Genomic DNA, 21814 nt, shown 5'->3' on the forward strand with positions numbered 1-21814 from the left:
TTTCAAGGAGTAGAAATGTTGAAGAAATGGGATCAGAAACAGGTTGGTTTCTGTTTGACACCCAAACAACTGTTTGATTGGGTAGATTTTTGTACCAGATGCCTATGTAATAGTTTTGAGAGTTACCTGGTGTGAAGAAACCAAGTTCAAAAATGCCACCAGGAGAGGTGATCTTCTGGTCCCCACTAAGAGATTGGCCTGGTAACAGAATCTCAATAGCCTTGAGAGTACAAGTAGTGTAACATAACAAGACTAGCACAGACTGGAAAATCAAATGGTTTTTCATAGTAGTTTTCATTTGTTCTCATAATTGCAAGGAGTTTTTTGTGTTTATCAAGTGTCTAACTTGGTGTCTTATGGATCCAAATATATTTATTAATATAACTATGTATCTAATTGTTTCATTACTCTGAGAAACGTCATGTGCTTGTGATAGGAGCATTTTAATGCGACGTTTTAACTGCATTTCTCTACATTTTTCTGCGCCATTTCCTTGAAAAATCCTTGTTTTTGGAAAGTTTCCATTCTTTGATTGGGAAAGTTCCTTATTGTAGAAAGTTTCCATTTTGTAGTTTTCATTTCTCATTTCTGGCAAGTTTCCATTTTCAGTTTAGGAAAGTTTCTATTTTTCATTTTTAGTAAGTTTCTATTTTTCAATTTTAGAAAGTTTCTATTTTTAATACAGTTTCTATTTTCAGGACCTCCGAGCTAAAAAGTGGAAATGAACGCACGAATGGAAAGAGGAGCATGCGAACATCAAGACGAACGAATATGAGAGAAAACGGCCCACACATTTGAGCAGAAATGAAGAAATAAGCTTTCCTAGTCCAACCAGGAAATCCTACGAAATAGAGGAAGGCTTCCCTAGCAAGTTTCCAACGCAACTATGAAAAAGAAATGGAAAAACAATATGTTTTGCGTTGGAAAATGAGAAGGCTTGAAGATGAAGCAACGAGGCCCAAGAACTCTATGGATTTTCGGCAATTGGATCAAAGCCCACTAAAAGCCCATGCAATTAGGGTTTGTGACGCATGGAACAAACCCTAGGAGAGTTTGCCGTGAAAATCAAGGGAGAAGAAGGCTTTGCCGTGTGAATCAAAGAGAAAATAAAAGATTTCGGCATAGAGATATTCTCTAGAGAGTTTTAAGGAAAGAAAATATGTGTGGAGACCAAGAAGAGATCAAAAGAAGTCTAGATACATTCCTTAATTCTCTAAAGGAAGTTTGGCCGAATTGAACTATGAAAATCAGAAATTATCTCAAGGTATTTCGGCCAAGATATTAGGGAATTAAAATTGGAATTTTGTGATTGGTTGGAACACATCATAGGGCTTACTTGGCACCATACCATTGGTTGAAGTGATGTGGAAATTTCTGATTGCTTTGTGAATCCTAGCCGTGCTCCTATATATACATCTCATTCTCAACGCAAAAGAGGTCCTCTCTTCCATACAATTTACACTTTAGAAAAAATCAGAAAAGTTCTCTAGAATAGCCGTGAGTTCTTCCATCCTCTAGAGCAAGCCACGAGTTCAAGCAAGGCCAAGGGAGAAGAAGAATTGCCGTGAGCATCATCATCCACCACCATCCTTGAAGCTTGCTTTCGAGATTCAAGAGACCACCACATCAATCGTTCATCACCATCTCCATCTCACGTTTTAATCTGATTCTCCTTTGTAACCTTTGCTTTGATTTCTTTGGTTTTGCTCTAGTTGACATATATGGTTGAATGAATATTAATTTCTGGAATTTTATGGTTGAATGAGAATTTTCAGATTATATTATTGTTCTTCGAGAGTTGCTTATGTGGGTTTGTTTAATTAAATTTGCATTATAGATAACTTTTGTGTTTTAATCTTATGTGGTTGCAAACACTTAGGGTTTTGATATGAATGGTGCTACAATTTAAGAACATGAATCAACTTTTTGGTTTTGTGTTCTTGAATCGAAAAGTAGTAAAGGTTTTGTACAAAAACCGAATTTAATTAAAGAGAATTGCAATTAGGTGGACTTTTCCATACTAAGTTGCACACTTGAGTTGATAGCCTTTCTAGGTGCTTATTGCGTTGAACATGTCATGATTGACTAGCTTTCTAGGGCTTGAATGCATGTTTGATAGGATTAGTCTTTGTGCTTTCACTTAGATTAATTAGCATTGAAAAGTAAAATATGGGAAATTGTTTGCTTTTAACGTTTCACATGATCAACTCCTTTCTCATGACTTAGATGAACAATGTTAGGGTTTGAATCAATTTTAATCATAATTTCGGTTTTGATCTTTGTTCTCTCATTCCATTTGTATTTTTATGTTTTTGCATTTTAATTGTTTTGTTAATTTAGTTTTATTTTCGAAAAAACCAAAAACAAAATCCCCCCTTTTCGTAAATAATGTTTATACTTGTGAATATCTTTGTGAATATTATACTTTGTTTTAATTTTAATTGTTTTAATTGTTTGACAATGACAGGTGTACCCTCAATCCCCGGAATAGAACGATCCCTATTTGCTTATACTACTAACGATATTTTCAGGGTTAAATTATGCGCTTGCTCAGAGCGTATCAGCTTGCTGTAAGTTTTATTTTCCCCATTTGTACGATAAAATATATCAACAGGTCAAGTCAAATTTTCTCTGAACTTGACAGCCATCACTAGCTTGCCAGGTTCTACTAGTTTATTTGTGTTTGATTTTTCATGGAAAGCAAATGGCCTGTGAGCACTGAATAAGATAATCATCCTTATTCTAGAAAACCAAAAGATATCAACTTCATTCTAGAAAACCAAATGGTCAGTATGTTCTCATCATATTGCCATATCAGTTGAAGGGACTGATATAAGAGCTAGCATGAAGCGACTATTATTACCAGAACTGTCAGAATCTCCAGAACCAACAACACTATCTAATGGCTGGAAAGTAAGATGCGCGATGGAGAGCTCGATCGACACTGGCTATAGAGAACCTGGTGATGTAGATACAGGCCGCTTGAATATATAAACAACAGAAAATTAAATGTACAAAATTAGTTTCTTGAGAACAAAATTAACCAAGTATATAGTATCAATGCAGATGAGGTTTGCTAGCTTGAAATGCCATTGTCTAAGTCTTAGTACGTGTTTCTCCATCCTTCCAGATACAACCTCTAATCAGCAGCAGCCCGTAGGACAAGACACCAGATTTTGGTGTGATTGCTAGCTTTGCCTGAATGTTAACCACTCTGGTGCAACTGTGCAAGGAAGAATGGGGATGCATTTAACTCAAGCATCCCCAAGAATATTTAATCCTAAATGTACAAATTAGTTTGGACAAAATACTGTTTACTTTCTATACTTATAGTGTCTTGACGTTTCAATTTCACCTAAAAACTTCTTAAACTCTCCAATTTCACCAAATTGGACATTGCCGTCAACTTTCCGTTATCTTGCTGATGTGACAGTTTTTCACAGTAAAATGACAATTTTACCCTCACCGACCAAAAAAAATTTCTCTATTTTTTATTTATTTATTTATTTTAACTCTTTTTTTTTTACTTTACTATTTTTTTTGTTTTTTTTTTAACTCTTTTTTCTCTTTTTTTTTTTTTTCCCCTACTCTCTTTTCTTTTAACCTCTTCTTCTTCCCCTCTCTCGTCTCCGCCCTCATCTTCACTGCAAACCCAAGCCAAGAGTGCAGACTATTGTGATCTTCGCGCCACCATCTCGCAAGCCAAAACCTTGCCTGCCCACCACCGTTGGCGTGCCCGCCGCTCCGAGCAAGTGCTGGCCATTCCACCATCCATCCATCATCCCCGTCTTCGATTCTCTCTTAGCTCATCATCTCAGCAAACCAACACCATAGAAATGTTATTGATGTCGAGAGAAAGCTTCTGATATAGCTCCAACACCACGAAGCGGCCGGAATCTGAAGGGAAGAGAACCCGACCATTCCGGCTTCCAAGCGTGGCAGGAAACTGGAGTTGCGATCAGAGAGGGGGAAGAGAAGGCCGAAAAGCAGAGAGGAGGAAGAGGAAGAAGAGGTAATAAAAAGAAAAGAGAAAGAAATATAAAGAGAGAGAGAGAGAGAACAAATATAAAAAAAAAGAGAAAAAAGAGTTTAAAAAAAAAAAGAGTAGGAAAAAAAAACAGAACAAATTAAAAAAAAAAAAAAAAAGAGAGAACAAATAATAAAAAAAAGAGAAAGAGAGTAAAAAAAAATAGAGAATTTTTTTTTTTGGTCATTGAGGGTAAAATAGTCATTTTACTGTGAAATTTTCAGCAAGATGAGGGAAGTTTTGACTGAAAGTTGACGGCAATGACCAATTGGGTGAAATTGGAGAGTTCAAGGAGTTTGTAGGTGAAATTAAAACGTCAGGAATTGAAACGTTGAGACCCTATAAGTATAGGGAGTAAACAGTATTTTGTCCAATTAGTTTCCTGAGAGGAAAATCAACCAAGAATAGAGAGGATCAATACAGATGAGGGGTGCAACTTTGAAATGCCATTGTCTAAGCCTTCTGTATGTGTTTCCCCTTCCTTCCAGATATAACCTCTAGCCAGCCGCAGCCATAGCATAAGACATCAGATTTTGGTGTGATTGCTAGCTTCACCTGAAAGTTAAACCACTCTGGTGCGTAACCGTGCAAGGTAACTTAGTATGTTCCTCCTTATTGTCGGAGAACTACTTCTGCCGTGCTCTTCAAGTTACCAACTGTGAGGATTATTAATTAGTGTTATATATTCATGTCAGAGCATGCCAAGTTGCTTCCCCTATGTCCTGTTTCTTTATTCTCTAAAACATTTATTTGTTTGAGGAAAAACGTAAATTAACAGGAATGTAGAGAGAGTAATATTGCAGAGAGAATGGAGATTCATGTGTGTTTATTCATCTCATACAAGAGGGTATTTATAGGAATACATTACAAGTGTGAAAGCTCAAAGATAATCTCAAGCTTGGTATCAACTTGATTTACAGCTGCAGCTCAATCATGGTAGCTGTGATGATGATAATTGCCATGCTTGTTGCCCTTTGGCATAAAGCTTGTCACACAAGTCTCTATACCTATATTATACACTCAAGTACCTTATCTATACACTCAAGTGCCTATTTATACATGATATAGACATTTATACTATGACTCATATATACTACAATATGATTCATGTATACTACAACACTCCCCCTTGGATATTTCATGTTTAATAGCATTGTCTAGGCCGTGCGCTTCGAAATTGCCTCGTTAAAAACCTTGCGAAGTAATAAAACCCTGTGGGAAAAAACAACCTTGGTCGAAGGAGAAAAAGAGCACAACGCGCGTTGAGTGTGGAGTATGTTTCTGGATACTCCCCCTGATTTAGATACTCCTCCTTGTGTCTCCCAAACGTGGTGCTTCTCTCGTTGCCTCATTAAAAACCTTGCCGAGTAATAAAAACCCTATGGGACAAAAATAACCTCGGTCGAAAGGGAAAAAAGAGCACAACACACTCTTCACGTTTCGAGACCATATATGTAGACATCTCCCCCTCTGTTTGATTTTTTAGGAGAGTCTGTTGTTGCTGATTTTATGCTTGATGTTGTCACTTTTGATGCAGCCTTGCTTCATTTGTTTCAAAACAAGCAGCATTATCTTAAATGCTTGTAGGCTCATCTGTGGTAGACTTCAAACCACAACTGTTCGAACATGCGTAACTATGGATCCAGTCCATATACATTCAAGAATTACTTCGTGAAGAGCAATAATCTCTGCATTGTTCGAAGATATAGCGACTAAGGTCTATTCTGTAGACCTTCAAGGTATCGCGGTCTTACCCATGGTGAACACTTTACCAGTCTGGGAAGGCTTTTGTATGGGTCAACAGATACCAAATATCAGCAAAACCTTCCAAAACACTTCTGTCGTTTTGGGGTAGGAATAGAAAACGCAGGCCAGCGTTTGGCGGCGTTTTTGGTGTGTGATGGGTTTGATTTCATCATCTCTTTGTAGGGATAGAATAAGCCCATATCGATCGTACATCTCAAGTTATCGAAAGATATCTTTTTATACCAATCTAATGGCATTGCGTTGGCGCAGAGCTATACCTTTAGCTAACAAGTTTATGGCAAAGTGAGATGTCCAGTCTTGTGCATTGAGCTAAGTACAATAATGCGCTTTATTGTACTTGAGTAAGGCACTTCAGCCTCTCTAGCACATCTTCGTCCGATCATCCATTCAGACGAAGAGGATCCTTTTCAGGATCAAGACTACGAATGATCATGGGGTGCTTGAAGGCTTGACCTTGTCAAAATGCCTAAGCATCTATCAACACGGTGCTCAAGTTCAAAAACCGAGGCTTAATCGTGTTTCCCCAAAAATCCTTCATCTCAAACTCGGATTTCAAGTGTTCAACGGTTTCCCTTAACTCTTTAAGGGCTTCTAATGAAGATCATGTCTAACATGAAAACCGTGATAGAATCCGAAACTTGTTATGGAAACGCACGGGCATATCCCTTCCCAATCAAGTAGTCACTTTAGTGAGCGTTTCAATTCTATTGCAAACGCGCTCCGTGGTCTAGAGCCACTTGATTTTGGTAAATAAAGTTTCACTATGAACTTTCATGTATATTCCGTATCTAGATCCCCATAGAGATACGTAGTGACCATATTTATAAGCTACATGTTCAGTTATTTGGAAACTACCAAACTGACAGGGTAGTGGATGTAATGTCATCCATTACGTGAGAATATGTCTCATCGTAGTCAATTCCAGGGCGTTTTGTGAGAAGCCTTGCGCCACAAGGCGAGATTGCCATCTCGTTTTCTCAACACGCTTTCTAACGAAGACCCATTAATCAATATGTTTTTATGTAAGGAGGTGTTGGCATCACTGGCTCAAAGACCTTCCTCTTCGTTTAATCTGGATCGCATCTTTCCATTTAGGTTAAATTTCTCTACGTTGGTATTCATGCTTCAACGGAGCGTGGTTCGATATCATCAATCTCAACAAACTCATGCGCATCAAAATGCGCATCTACATCATCAATTATGATGGAGTTTCTATTCCACGTCTCATGTACACTAGTGTAATTTTCATAAAGCTCTATATTCTCAGGAATAGGTTCTGACGTTGAGGCGTCCCCCAACGATAACCATAATCCAGAAGATACTCATGAGACGGATGTTGAGTGTCGATGATCTAAGGATGCCAAAATATCCTTCGAATCCACGGGCTTCCCACGCATCCTAGCTGGGGCCATGGCCTGTAACGCCAGAGTGCCACTTTCTATGGCGTTGGCGCCTTGCCTACCTCTGTGTAGGGTGGCGCTACGTCCTTTTGTAGGGACGTCCTTCCTTGCAGGCATTTTTGCAGCAAATGTGTTTGATCTCGTCACTTTAATAGGGATCAAGATGAGACATAGTGGGGACAGACCACGACAATTCCTGTCGTTCCTGCTGAACATTCGTGTTCTTATCTCCCCCTAACGACGGGAAGACTGTCTCATCAAAGTGACATCCGTAAATCAAACGGGAAAGAGATCGCCTTTCAAGGGCATTAAGTGGCGGACGATTGTTGGAGTCTCAATTCCAACTAAGTTGCTCACTTGTTTTTAAGGACCTACCATAGGCGCTGTGGCGGCGCAATTGGCACATAAATGGCTCACATTGGCACATAAATGACTCACTCGAATGTGCGTAAGTACAAAATATTTGTACCTAGTCACTAGCTGTAACGCAGGGATACATTGAGTGGCGGTAGGTCATAGAGGAATTAGCATAGTTATATGCGATATTGCATCACCCTAAGCAGATATAAAGAGATTGGTGCGCATCGCCAATGTCTGAACTACCATCGTAGTTATTTCCACGAGACCATTTAGGTGTGTATATGGGAATGTGATGTCCAACATCACTCCCTTTGCAATAACCATCGAAAATCTTCGATGTATACTCACTAGCATAGTCAAAATCCAAATGACTAAATAGGATGATCCGGGGAGTGAGCCCGTTGTCATATTATATGTGCTATGAGTATAGCATAAGCAGCTTTTATAGATGGACAATGGCACAACACGTGATTAGTGTGTTTGCGTGTCAACCAACATCATGAGATATTTAAACGTCCGCAAGTTGGTTGAATAGGTCCACAAATATCACCTTGAATTCTTTGCAAGAATGGCATATTTTCTTTAGTGTCCTTTGCATAGGATGGTCTCAATCCTATTTTTGCTAAAATAGCAAGCTTTGCAAAACGAATGATATCTTTTAGAAGTAACTCTTTGGACCAATCTTTGGTTCGTACTTCTTTTCGTTGTGAAGAATGGATGTCCGTGTGAAGTCTTTAATATACGGAGCATCATATCACAACCTGGATATCTCAAACGTTCTTGCCAAAGCCTATATGTGTCAGAATCCCATAAGTCATCTCTTATGACATGGTTTGATTCAATGGCTCGAATAGTGGTTGCATACAACCCACTAGAGTGACACATAAGTTTCTCTAATACTCGTTTATGTCCGTAGTTATTAGAGGTAATGCAAAGGAATTCTTGTCCATTCTCACAATGTGTTTCCACATGAAAACTATTGGCTCTTTATATAAAGTTCGGAATTTAACACATGTCCATGACATTGAATAATAATGCGACACTTTATTAATAAGGAAAATAGACAATGATTACATCAAAGTTTTCCAAAGTCTATTCCATAATAAAATCAAACTTTAGACAAATTGTAGTTACTCAATCCGTTTGGTAACTCCAATGAAATATGACCAGGAAAGTAGAGAGATGTTGGTGGAGCGAGGCTCGCTTAAGTACCCCGATCTCAATTACTTTCCTAGACATCATACTACATTGGATGCGCCACATGAGAAAGAGTTTTAATACAATTGTCATTTGACTAAGGCACATTTTCCATTCTTGGAAAATAGAAAGGACTATTCTAATCAAAGTCTGCGGCATCCTCGTGCTCTTTATCTGCAGCTTTGAAGTCCTCAGTGGTGAGAGTGATATCTTCACCATCTTCATCTTCATCAAGATTCATATCTTCATCTTCAGCAAGATTGGTTTCTTGCTCTCTCAATTGCCTATACTCCTTGTAGCTTGCAGCTAGTTGGGTACTTGCATGGCATTGCTTGAACCAATACTCGATTGAACCACACCGATGACACATGTCATTGTGGTTGCCTCCCTTGATTTGAGGTGCAGGTGGTGCACGTTGTGGATATTCCCTAGGCGGGTTGTTACTGCTACTACCACGGCGTATGGTGCGACCTCCACGGCCCACAGTGTTACGGCCCATGGTGTTGTTATATCCACCTCTCCCACGTGTGTAGTTACCACCACGTGTGCCCGCACTATAGTTGCGGCTGCCTTCTTTGTTGGGGCGGTTATATGAACTCGTTCGTCCTTCATGTCCCCTGTTATTAGGGTACACATGTCCCCTATTAGTAGGGTACCGCTCCTTGCGCCCTCTCTTGGGTGCATTATAATTCGCCTCACGAACGCTTTTGGTTCCAACGGGCCTTGAATTATAATTCTTTACAAGGATGTTGTCGTGCTTCTCAGCTACTGACAAAATATTGATGAGCTCATTGAACCTTGTAAGTCGTCCAGCATTAAATTCAGTGCGATGCTGCTTTGATAGTATAATTGCTTGGACGGGGAAGGTGGAGAGAGTTTTCTCAATTAGCTCTTCTTCTGTGAGAGGTTTTTCACAGAACTTCAGCATGGCCTTTAGGCGAAGAGCTTCTGAATTGTATTCAGCAACAGACTTGAAGTCTGAGAATCGTATATTGTTCCACTGAACCTTCAAGTCAGGGAGGAGGGAATCTTGGATATTACCAAAGCGCTCTTCTAGCGCTGCCCATAGGTCTCTTGCATCTTTGATTGACATGTATTCCAATCTGAGTGCTTTATCCATATGGCGTCGCATCAAGATAATAGCTTGTGCGTGCTTTGTGGGTGTTCGTTGGAACACAAGACCCTGGTTAGGTGCCTGGATTATGGGTAATATCCCTCTCGCAGTGAGATGGTTCTCAACGTCGGTTACCCAGCCATGGTATTCCGAGCTTGTTGAGTCAAGTATTGAAAAGTCGAGTCTAGGTTCATTCGACATTCTGAAAAATAAGAAGAGAAGATATATTAGTTTCGGAGTTTAAACTTCCACGAAAACTAAAATAATAAGATTTCCGAGCTATGCTACCAACAAATCAATTTCCAAGAATATTTGGATTAGACCAAAACAATGATGTTTGCGGACGCTCTTAGTCCGAATATTATGAACACTCTTAGTTCATTGATTACGAACGCTCTTAGTTCGTTTAGCGTGAATCCCCACGATTCCGCATTTAGTTCAAAAATCGATGCTTGCGGACGCTCTTAGTCCGAATATTATGAACACTCTTAGTTCATAGATTACGAACGCTCTTAGTTCGTTTAGCGTGAATTTCTATAATTCCGCCTTTTTGATTACAAGTCCCTGAAAAGAAGAGAAAAGTAATACAAACTCAAAAAACAGGAACTTTTAATAAGAAATACCTTGAAATAGTGTCGCCGAAAAATTTGTCCGGAAAAGGTTGTCGGAGGTGACTTAAAAGTCGCTGGAAAAAATCGAGAAAATTGTCCGAAAAGTCGCCGGAAAAGTGTCCTGAAAGTCGCCGGAAAAGTGTCCGGAAAGTCGCCGGAAAAGTGTCTCGAAAGTCGCCGGAAAAGTGCCCGACAGATGTGTCGACAGCTGCTCGGCAGCTGCTCGGCAGGTGTCTCGGCAGCTGCTGCGCAGATGCTAGGCAGGGGCTCGGCAGGTCTTCGGCAGCAGCTCGGCAGATTCTTTCGGCAGCTCTCGGCAGGTGCTGTCGACAGCTTCTGCGCAGCTGCTCGGCAGGTCTCGGCAGATGCGCTCGGCAGCTTCTCGGCAGATCTCGGCAGGACTCGACAGGGCTTCTCGGCAGCTTCTGCGCAGCTGCTCGGCAGGTCTCGGCAGGACTCGGCAGCGGTCCGGCAGCACTCCAAATTTTCCGGTGGCCGGTTCAGGTAGTTTCCGGCCGGTTCTTGAGATTCTGAGGCCGGTTCTGAGCTTCTTGAATCAGGGGCTTTGATATTTGCTAGGGTTTGGAGGTTTTTTGTAGGTTTGGAAAAATGACTTTGATTGGATTATGAACTTCCTCTACTCTTGTCAATTTCGATTCTAATTCTAGAGCAATTTCGTGCTGATAACGTGTTTGAGGAAAAACGTAAATTAACAGGAATGTAGAGAGAGTAATATTGCAGAGAGAATGGAGATTCATGTGTGTTTATTCATCTCATACAAGAGGGTATTTATAGGAATACATTACAAGTGTTAAAGCTCAAAGATAATCTCAAGCTTGGTATCAACTTGATTTACAGCTGCAGCTCAATCATGGTAGCTGTGATGATGATAATTGCCATGCTTGTTGCCCTTTGGCATAAAGCTTGTCACACAAGTCTCTATACCTATATTATACACTCAAGTACCTTATCTATACACTCAAGTTCCTATTTATACATGATATAGACATTTATACTATGACTCATATATACTACAATATGATTCATGTATACTACAACATTATTCTAATAATGTGTCGACTATAACATTTAACAACCAGAAACTAGGAGAGAAAAAAAAAATCATCATAATCTAGACAAAAAACATGCAAGCCTCTGCCGTTAGTACTGTACCGTCTGTACGTGCATAAATCTATATATACATATGTAGAAAAAATCTACGGAGATTGGCTTATAAGACCTGAATCAAGCATCAATAAGTTCACAGGGCAGAGGAAGAATGGGGATGCATTTAACTTCAATCATCATCTTCTCCTTGCAGAACTGACCGTAAGTTTATGATTATACAATACATTTAATTAACTTTAACACTGATCTGAAAAAAAAAAAAAAATTATACGCAAGCGCCCAATTGATCAACTTTTAATAGTCAATTTCCCTCCTCTGCCAAAGACAAAGCAACAGCCATAGACCAAGGAACATAGGCTATTACTGAGTCCTTCACATTCATCTATAATGGTAAGAATTTCATAGAGGGTTGATAATCTAACCCAAACCACAAAAATTAGAAATCAGGAAACTAGATTTCGGCCATGCACAGATAATGAGCTTTGAGGAAAGTATGGACCAAACACAGAGGTAGAAACATGACAAGATATCACTTGCAAGTCCAAGACTTCCAAATTAGAAGAATAATTGTGTACAAAAGGTAAGCATTTTTTTTCAACTTCGCAGAAACTGAATCAGCAAACTTCCTTCCCACTCAATTAATGACTGAATGGAATCAAGCTCTGATGCTATGGTGAAATAGAAACAAAATGCAATAAGATAATGTAAAGTACGTGAGTTTAAGAACAAGAATTCTTCTTGCTTAATACTAGAAGTATGGTCTTTCACTACTTTCATCTTAGTTCCTCTAGTTGTACACCAATTAAGGTCTCTAGGCGCTAGGTTACTGTTCAAAGAGAGATTAGTAGTGAGGATTTATTTTATTTGTTTTAGGCTCAATAATGGAGCGTATGTATTAACAATGAGGGTCACCTGTCTTTTGCTTGGCAGCTTGTGCCATTTATGATTTTGGTATAAGACAGCATCTGATGAACGTACATTTTGGTCATGGATAAGTAATAAAATCATCTATTCTTCAAAAAAATAAAAAATAAAAATAAATAATGTAATATGGTTCAAGAATTTCACAAAATGCAGGGTATGAAAATTTGTAACTGAATACAAATCTTGTCCAACTACTGACAATGCAAAGGGAATGCACTCCTAATGCAAACAACAAGAAGAGGTTACTGATTTTGTTCAGGAATTGTGTATCCTTTTTAGTTTTCCATTGACCAGTTGCTAAGCTTCAAAGCCACTCATCAGCTAAGGAATATGATTTCTGAACTTGAAGTAGGTTCTCGGTAATTGATTGCTTCCATTAAACTTCCGGAAAGGTGCTGGAGAAACTGTGGGATCGGGGGAATACCAACATCTAAAGCTCCTTCGAGAATTTGAACAACCTGCCTCATTGTTGGCCTATCCTTCTCCTCATCTTGAATACACCAACACGCAACTTTGCATGCTCTAATGAGCTCATCCTTGTCAGCATTACCTCCCAACCTGTAATCAACCAAGGTAAGAACATCTTGTCCATTAGTTACTGCATTTGCAACCTGGTTAGGAGTGTAGTTTTCTAATCCATCATCTAACCCGTCACTGTTTCTCCTTCCAGATATAACCTCAAACAGCAACTTTCCATAGCTGAAGGCATCAGCTTTTGGTGTGATGGCTTCACCTGTAAACCATTCTGGTGCTAGATATCCAACAGTTCCTCTCACACTTGTCAGAACTCGACTATGGTGTCTGCCAATGAGCTTTGCAAGACCAAAGTCTCCAACTTTTGGATTATATTCTTCATCCAACAAAATGTTCTCTGGCTTAATGTCACAGTGTATTATACAATCTCTACAGTCCTCATGGAGGTAAGCCAATCCTCTTGCAATGCCTATGGCAATATGATATCTTGCTTTCCAATCTAAGATTAGTGGATGGTTTTGAAATAGAACAGATTGTAGAGAGCCATTTGGCATGTAGTCATAAACTAAGAGTCTTCTTGTAGAATCTGCACAAAACCCACGGAGGCGAAGAAGATTAATGTGTTGGATCGCCCCAAGAGTTCTCACTTCAGCCTGGAATTGCTTTTCACCCTGCAACAGACTCTTTAGTTGTTTCACTGCTATGGGAGTTGAATTAGGCAATATCCCCTTGAAAACTGAACCGAAAGCTCCTTCTCCAAGTTTCTCTGAGAAGTTTTCTGTTGCTTTTCTTAAATCTCTGTAGTTGAACAGCACTAGAGAATGTTCAAAAGACTTCAATGCTCGAATAGACTGTCTCCGTCTGACAACTACCAACACAATGCTAAAGAGAGTAAAGATTCCTGCAAGTACTCCAATCACAATCCAAGTAGTCTTTCTCTTTGTATTCCCAGCTGTAGAATCTATTATTTCCTTCTCAGATGCTGCTACTCGTAGATACCAAACTTTTCCTATCATTCCATCAGATGATAGTTGCTTAACATTAAACAGATCACCCCCCCAAATCAGACACTGATTATCATAAGCAAAAGCAGTGCATGAGCAATTTCTCAAGCAAGCTAATCTACATTTGTCAATGTTATCAACTACCAAGGAGTCAGGACTCTTCGGGTAAGTAACATTCTCCATCACCAGGAATGCAGAATTCCCCTCACCACTGCAATGAAAAGAAGTTTTCCTCCCACAGCCATTTGAGTGATCTTCTAATTCCCAGTCTTTATGGAATTTGGGTTCGAATCCTTTTAGACAGCCACACCGAGGAAGATTACGTGGGTTGCATATACTAAAAGCACCACAGGAAGCATAAACATCACATCGCTCGATTGGATCCATCCATAGCAAATTCCATTGCAGGGAGCCGTTCTCCATGACAAAGAACTTCATTTGACCAGTGGTTTCTATCATGTACCTAATAAAGGTATGATTCCTAATGAAGGGATCAGGATAGGCAGAAGCACGAACTGCATAACTAAGGTAGCTTCCAGTCTCATTTAAAACAAATGAGAAAATTGAGGGAACATGCTTCTCTTCTATGTCTTGAAGATGGCTGAAAGTTTTCCCTGTCCAATTACCGCTGGTCCAGTAAGTTTCAGAACTATTCCATAATAACCGAAGACTTGTTTGTTCTAGCTCAAAAGAAAAGGGACCAGGTGCTGGATATTGTGGATTTCTCCAGGGGGTAATACTTAGGATTTGCTTGGTAAGCTTGTTATATCCAAGCCTTGCACCTGGCAGCCAAGTATTGGTTGGATGATTGAAACTCTGCCATAGTACTGCAGATGCATCTCTTATGACAAAGTTGCCATCATCAAGAAGCATGGCTATAGTAGAATTTCTAACCTGTGACGTTGAATTTGTTGACCATATCGCCACTGTTGAGGGGCTGTTTAAGGTCAAGTTTCCATTTTCAAGGAGTAGAAATGTTGAAGAAATAGGATCAGAAACAGGTTGGTTTCTGTTTGCCACCCAAACAACTGTTTGATTGGGTAGATTTTTGTACCAGATGCCTATGTAATGGTTTTGAGAGTTAACTGGTGTGAAAAAACCAAGTTCAAAAATGCCACCAGGAGAGGTGATCCTCTGGTCCCCATTGAGAGATTGGCCTGGTAACAGAATCTCAATAGCTTTGAGAGTACAAGTAGTGTAAGAAAACAAGAGTAGCAGAGACTGGGAAATCAAGTGGTTTCTGATACTAGTTTTCATGTGTTCATGTAATTGCAAGGACTTTGATGTGTTTATCAAGAGTGTAACTTGTTGTGTTATGGATCCAAATATATGTCATTACTATATAAGTATGTATCTAATTGTTTAATTAGTATGGGAAACTTCCATGTGCTTGCTGTGTGTATCTATTTTTCCCATTTATAGAATAAAATATAACAACAGGCCAAGTCAAAATTTCTCAGAACTTGAAAGTCATCACTAGCTTGCCAGGTCCTGTTAGTTTATTTATGTTTGATTTTTAATGGAAAGCAAATGGTGTGAGGATTGAAAAAGATAATCATCCTTATTTTCTAGGAGACCAACGATATCCACTTCATTCTAGAAAACCAAATGGTCAGCATGTTCTCATGATATCGCCATATCAGTTGAAGGGACTGATGTAAGAGCATGAATCTACCCACCAGAACCAACAACACTACCTAACGGCTGGAAGTGAAATGCGTGATGGAGACCTCGATTGACACTGGCTAGAGAACCTGGCGATGGGCATACAGAAAAATATATACAACACAAAAATATTTAATCCTAAATGTACAAATTAGTTTCCTGAGAGGAAAATCAACCAAGAATAGAAAGTATCAATACAGATGAGGGGTGCAACTTTGAAATGCCATTGTCTAAGCCTTCTGTATGTGTTTCCCCTTCCTTCCAGATATAACCTCTAGCCAGCCGCAGCCATAGCATAAGACATCAGATTTTGGTGTGATTACTAGCTTCACCTGAAAGTTAAACCACTCTGGTGCGTAACCGTGCAAGGTAACTTAGTATGTTCCTCCTTATTGTCGGAGAACTACTTCTGCCGTGCTCTTCAAGTTACCAAACTGTAAGGATTATTAATTAGTGTTATATATTCCAATATATGTCTTGTTACTCGTCAGAGTATGCCAAGTTGCTTCCCCTATGTCTTGTTTCTTTATTCTCTAAAACATTTATTCTAATAATGTGTTGACTACATCATTTAACAACCAGAAACTAGAAGAGAAAAAGAATCATCATAATCTAGTCAAAAAACATGCAAGCCTCTGCCTCTAGTACTGTCACTACTGTGCATAAATTTATATATACATATGTAGAAGAAATCTAAAGAATTTGGCTTGTAAGCATTGCAAAAGTATTGGAAATTTGTTAGCAAAATAAAACTAAGAAAAAGAAGCCTAAAAGTAAATACAAGACCTGAATATCCAACTCAAGCATCAATAACTGCACAGGGCAGATGAAGAATGGGGATGCATTTAACTTTAACCATCATCTTCTCCTTGCAGTACTGATCATAAGTTTATGATTATACAAAACATTTAATTAACTTATTTAACAACGATCTGAGGAATAAAATGAAAGCAAGCCCCGAATTGATCAACTTTTAATAGTCAACTTGTGGAAGAAATGCCCAGTTTGGAATTTATTCCCAGAGACAAGGCAACAGCCATAGATCAAGGAACATAAATTATGGAGTCCTTCACATTCATTTAGAAGATTTTCATTCTTTCGAATGAGAAGGGAAAATATGGTATGCATAGAGGGGTGAAATCTGTCCCAAAGCACAAAAAGTTAGAAATCAGGAAACTACATTGAGGCCATGCACAGAAAATGAAAAAATAACTGAGCTTTGAGGAAAGTATGGACCAAATACAGAGCTAGAAACATGACAAGATATCACTTGTGAAAGTCCAAGACTCCAAATTAGAAGAAAGAATTGTGTATCAAGGTAAGCATTTTTTCGACCTCGCAGAAACTGAATCAACAAACTTTCTTGAGCTTCTCTGCCTTATATGTACCACTTTGTTTCACAGTAATGCAATAATTAAGTTTTCATTTTCATTTTCCAAATTATCACAGTGCATACAAATATGTGAGATGTTCAGCAAGAAAAATCAGATTAATCACAAGAGAAATAGTTGAATACCATCATGCCCTATATAAAAGCTATACTGTATTATTAGTTGGGAGTACAGCTGATGTACGTTAGATGAGGTCGGTGCTGAATGGAAGACTTTGAAGAATTGACACAATAAGTACTTATTATCACAGGGTATTTTCAAAGTTAGATACTTGTCACAGGAGGTCTCTTATCTATAATCCACTATTTTTGGCATTTCATTAGGTTGAATAATGAACAGATTTAATATTCTCTTAGCCCCAACAAGATTGTGATCTTGGTACGACTTTATGCAAATGCCTTTGTCACGTTAACAATTGTCGCCAGTTTGACATTGGAATGCATTGTGAATTAGCAAGCCCTTTGTGTCCAGTGGGTGCTGTCTTTGTTGATTATACTTGGAGTTGGTCATCTTGTCAATATTTGTTGGATGCTGAAACTAGTTTCCATAGTTGAGTTTGGTGGGTTTGTTACATGGCTTCTATAAGCCTTTCTAAAAGAATAATGGATTATTGATTAATTATTTCAGGAGCTCAATCCGGCCAGGTACTAATAGAGCATCGAACCTGTGCATCATCTGGAGAAAGAGAAGATGATGGGTTAAGTGGTGGGATAGAGATGGATGATGATGTAGAAGAAGAATATCATGGTCATGGTGCACAAGAAATGGAAACAATAAGAAATAGCATTACTCAAAGTTTGATGAGTGCGCGTAATAACGTGGACATTGAATATGTTATGATATTTTTTGTGATTACTTGATGCGAACTAGAAACCAATTGTTATTAATGTTACTAATACATTTGTATAAGTTATTTTTAAAATTGTCCAATATTAATCATATGGTCACCATGATTTATAAAAATTAAAAGTTAACAAAAATTAATAAGGACATAATAAAGATTAAAAATAATAACAAGAGCATTTGAACAACATTGTATTACCAAACAATCAAGGCAAAATAATCTCTCATGTTCAATTTGGTCATTCCACAAACAAAAAGTACAAGCCAGTTTGAGGCTTAGTTTGGGATTGCTGTGCTGTGAGGGGAAGCACTTCCGAACTTGCTGTGAGAGGAAGCACTTCCGAACTTGCTGTGAGAGGAAGCACTTCCGAACTTGCTGTGAGAGGAAGCAGCTGAGGTGTTTGGTAAACTGTTTTTAAAAGTGCTGTGAGAACGAAAAGCAATTTCTAGGTGTTTGGTAAGTTGCAAGACAAAAGTGCTTTGGCTGAATATAATTACCAAAATGGTCATACATGCTAAGATATGCTACTAAAATACATAATTTTATTTTTTTTGATTATTTAACCATACCAATTAAAAAAATTTCTCATGTATTATTCTTGTACCCTTGCTTGGACCGAATAAAAGATTTACTTTAAACCCTTCAATATGCATATTATGTTTTACTATTACACAAAAATAAGTCTAGAATATTTGGATTAATTTCCCGACCATAGTTCAACGGGAACCATTACACAAAATATATTAAAGTCACTTGAAATTTGCAACTAAATGCTAAGTAGATGCATTCATTAGACTTTGTGCAATTGCATTTCTTAACACCTCCATTTCTTGTCTTCCCGGACCATCTCCATCATGTTCATTATCCTCCATTTCTTCACTAGTCTCTTCACTTGAGTAATTTCCACTTTCATCAAAATCAATATCTCGTTGAACATATCAAGTTCTTTGGGTAGCTTTTTGGTACAATTGATTTAGATTTTAGATAGAAAACTCATGTGGTTTATCCAATGTATTTCTGATGCACTCCATTATCTTGGATTCCAAGTCTTCCCAAAAGGTTTCTTCAGCACTATATAGGTCGAATTTGCAGCACCTGAGGAAGCCACATGTTTTTTTCTTATAAGATACTTATATATAAGGTGCAATTAAATTTTAGCAAGCTATCATACACAGTGATCATTCATATGTGCAAATTTCTCAATATTACTAAATCCACTAATTATACAAACAGTTAGCTCACCTCTCTCTCTTCTTGGAGCTAAAATCAACTTCAAGTTTGGCATAAACTTTATTTGACAATTTGGTGGCTTGATCATTGTTTGGATGTGCCTTGGATACAAAAACAATAAACCATTCCCGTTCATCATTTTGGACAATTAGTTTTAGCCGTGGTTTGAGAATGGTCTTGAACTCATCAAGATCCTACAAAATTAAAAAAGAAACAAAAGTTATTGAACTAGTAGACTAGCAACAACACATTTAAACAGAAAAAACGGAGACAATTTCCAGCCACAAATGAAATACAAGTATATCAGATCTACAGGAGATAATAGCCATAAAACAGAGCATTAGTTCTAGCTCAAGCTGACTGCAGTACATTTTGAGCAAAAATACTCAGTTAAATAGATATAACAGAGATCAATTGTTTCTCATATGCACTAACTAGCAAATTCAAACATGGGACAAGTCCTTTTCCATCTGGTCCAGATAGGAACATGAACATCATCCAATCACACACAGATAATACGCACACAAGGCAATTCCTTAGCTTCAAGGACATAAGATTAGCACAAACACACTTAGCTATTCGTTTCTGTTAGTTGAATTCAACACCACACTAACAGCACGGCTACATTATTAGCAGCTATTTGTTTCATGCATATGTAACATTACAAGCATTGTTGACAATGTATGACCAGAAATAACTTGATCTAGCTTGTCACTAAACAAAGAACGATCACCGCATTTGTTCTTCAGCTAAATTAAGCATCACATGCATGATAGTACACTCTAAACATTTTTATATGTTCCGAAACTCCAAGCACAAAAATTGTGCATACTTGCAGTAGAACTACCAATTCTTTTCGAAATACAATAAAGCAAACTTTAATCATGCTCAGAGAATCTACAGTTTTGCTTCTACAATCAAATTGCCCGAAATGAGGGCTCATAATTACTCAAATCTCAATTTCGAACCTAAAAGTGAGAGAGGTTACTAACAATCACGAAGATCAGAAGCTCCATGGTTCGCGAAAATTCAAATGAAGCTCAAATAGGAATATGAAATGGTGAGATTTACCAGAAATATCGAGATGATCGAGTGAATTCTTGATGGTCTGGAACTGAGCGAGATAGTTGGCCATGTTGGAGCTCGATCTATACCAACAACCATGTGCAAATTTTCATGATCACCATACAGAGAATGAGATGGAGATCTATATCTATGTATGTATTAGGGTTTAGAGAGAGAAGAGAGAGCTTGAGTGTGAGAGTGGTTGGTTGCTCTCACTCTGCTTACGCGATCCAGTAATGTATTGTCAAGCTCAGATACCTTACTCCTTTTTGTGCAGTTATGGAGGAATAAGAGAAATTGGGTTCCGTTTGATTCTATCTGCAGAGAAGAAGCATGACCCAGAAGACTCAAAGTCTGCGCAGAGGATGGAGGCGAGGCCGGCGAAAATCCACGAATTGAAAGAAGAGGAAGGAGGAGATGTGGAAATTATCAGACGGCAAAGAGAGATGTCTGCCTTGCGATGGAGAAAAGATAGGTTTTACCGGGTTCGATGTAATTTTCAGAAAAGGAGGAGGACAGAATTGGCAGTTAGAATGATTTCATTAAACTGTTTACTGTTGGAGCTCCGTGTTTTCCCAAAGCAATTCTTAAAAGCTACAAATTGTGGCTTCCCAATTTTGGCTTTACAGAGAAGCCATTTCAACCAAAAGCAGCTTTCAAAGATTTTACCAAACACCATGCTCTTGGCCCAAAAGCAGAAGCAGCCCCAAAAGCACCCTGGGAAGCAATGCCAAACTAAGCCTCAGTTTACCAAACACTTTGCCACTGCTTTTGCCACTGACAGCACTTATAAAAAGCCAGTTTACCAAACACTCAGCTGTTTTGCTTTTCAGCCACTTATTCTCATAAATAAGCATAAGCCAGCTTTTCTGTAAAGCATAGCCATACCAAACATAGCTGTAGAATGGTCGTACAACAGTTCAGTTCCTAATGAAGCAGATGGTTCAATTTATATTTCAAGTGCGTCTTCATGTATTTTATGTTACACTCATATGCAATGGCGGATCCAGGAATGAAAGTTCGGGTGGGCTAGAACTACTTAACCAAACCAAAAAAAAAAAACGCTAAACAGCAGGGCCTCTAGTTTCCGTCATATGTAATATTAAGAAGCAAAAAAAAAAAAAAACAAAAAGAAAAAAAGAAAAAAAAAAAGTAACCAAATTATATTGAATAACCCCATACATGAGGAAGTAGAACCTAGTGGTGCAATTTACACAAACATTACTCCCATCATATTGCGTGAGAAAAATGAGGATGAGACATTGATTGCTATTAGCCTATTAGTAGTTACCTGCTTGTTGTGCATGCACATTGGAGACATCATGAGACCACAAATCTGAACAGGAAGTAGGTCTCCTGGGACTCAATGACTTCCACTATACTTTCTGTAAGGCGCTGGAGGAGCTGTGGGATTGGGGATACACTAACATCTAAAACTCCCTCAAGAATTTGAACAACCTGCCTCATTGTTGGCCTATCCTTCTCATCACCTGAATACACCAACACACTACTTTGCATGCTCTAATGAGTCCATCTATGCAGCAAGGCCTTCCAATCTGTAACTAATAAGGCAACAACATCTTCTCCTTTAGTTACTGCATTTGCAAGTCGAA

At 38.5% G+C, this 21814-nt stretch overlaps 2 protein-coding genes across 2 annotated transcripts; both read right to left on the reverse strand.

Annotated features, from left to right (window-relative positions):
• Positions 1 to 12656: 12656 nt before the first annotated feature.
• Positions 12657 to 15283, reverse strand: LOC133736511 (G-type lectin S-receptor-like serine/threonine-protein kinase At2g19130). Its single transcript, XM_062164027.1, has one exon. The coding sequence runs from the start codon at positions 15261 to 15263 to the stop codon at positions 12846 to 12848; it is 2418 nt and encodes an 805-aa protein (XP_062020011.1). The 5' UTR covers positions 15264 to 15283; the 3' UTR covers positions 12657 to 12845.
• Positions 15284 to 18584: 3301 nt separating this feature from the next.
• On the reverse strand, positions 18585 to 20669 carry LOC133736519 (trafficking protein particle complex II-specific subunit 130 homolog). Its single transcript, XM_062164040.1, has 3 exons — positions 20208 to 20669; positions 19149 to 19330; positions 18585 to 19001 (listed from the first exon to the last, which is right to left on the reverse strand). The coding sequence occupies exons 1-3, from the start codon at positions 20298 to 20300 to the stop codon at positions 18887 to 18889; spliced, it is 390 nt and encodes a 129-aa protein (XP_062020024.1). The 5' UTR covers positions 20301 to 20669; the 3' UTR covers positions 18585 to 18886.
• Between the last annotated feature and the right edge of the window lie 1145 nt (positions 20670 to 21814).

Source organism: Rosa rugosa, chromosome 1, assembly GCF_958449725.1.
Source record: "Rosa rugosa chromosome 1, drRosRugo1.1, whole genome shotgun sequence".
Taxonomy (NCBI): domain Eukaryota; kingdom Viridiplantae; phylum Streptophyta; class Magnoliopsida; order Rosales; family Rosaceae; genus Rosa; species Rosa rugosa.

Bases quoted from the DNA above. Each gene is read 5' to 3' on its own strand.
- LOC133736511 (XM_062164027.1), bottom strand. From the start codon at position 15,263: ATGAAAACTAGTATCAGAAACCACTTGATTTCCCAGTCTCTGCTACTC.
- LOC133736519 (XM_062164040.1), bottom strand. From the start codon at position 20,300: ATGGTTGTTGGTATAGATCGAGCTCCAACATGGCCAACTATCTCGCTC. The intron at 19,331-20,207 runs GTAAATCTCACC...TTAATTTTGTAG, and splicing joins CGATCATCTCGATATTTCTG to GATCTTGATGAGTTCAAGAC. The intron at 19,002-19,148 runs GTGAGCTAACTG...TGGCTTCCTCAG, and splicing joins AGCTCCAAGAAGAGAGAGAG to GTGCTGCAAATTCGACCTAT.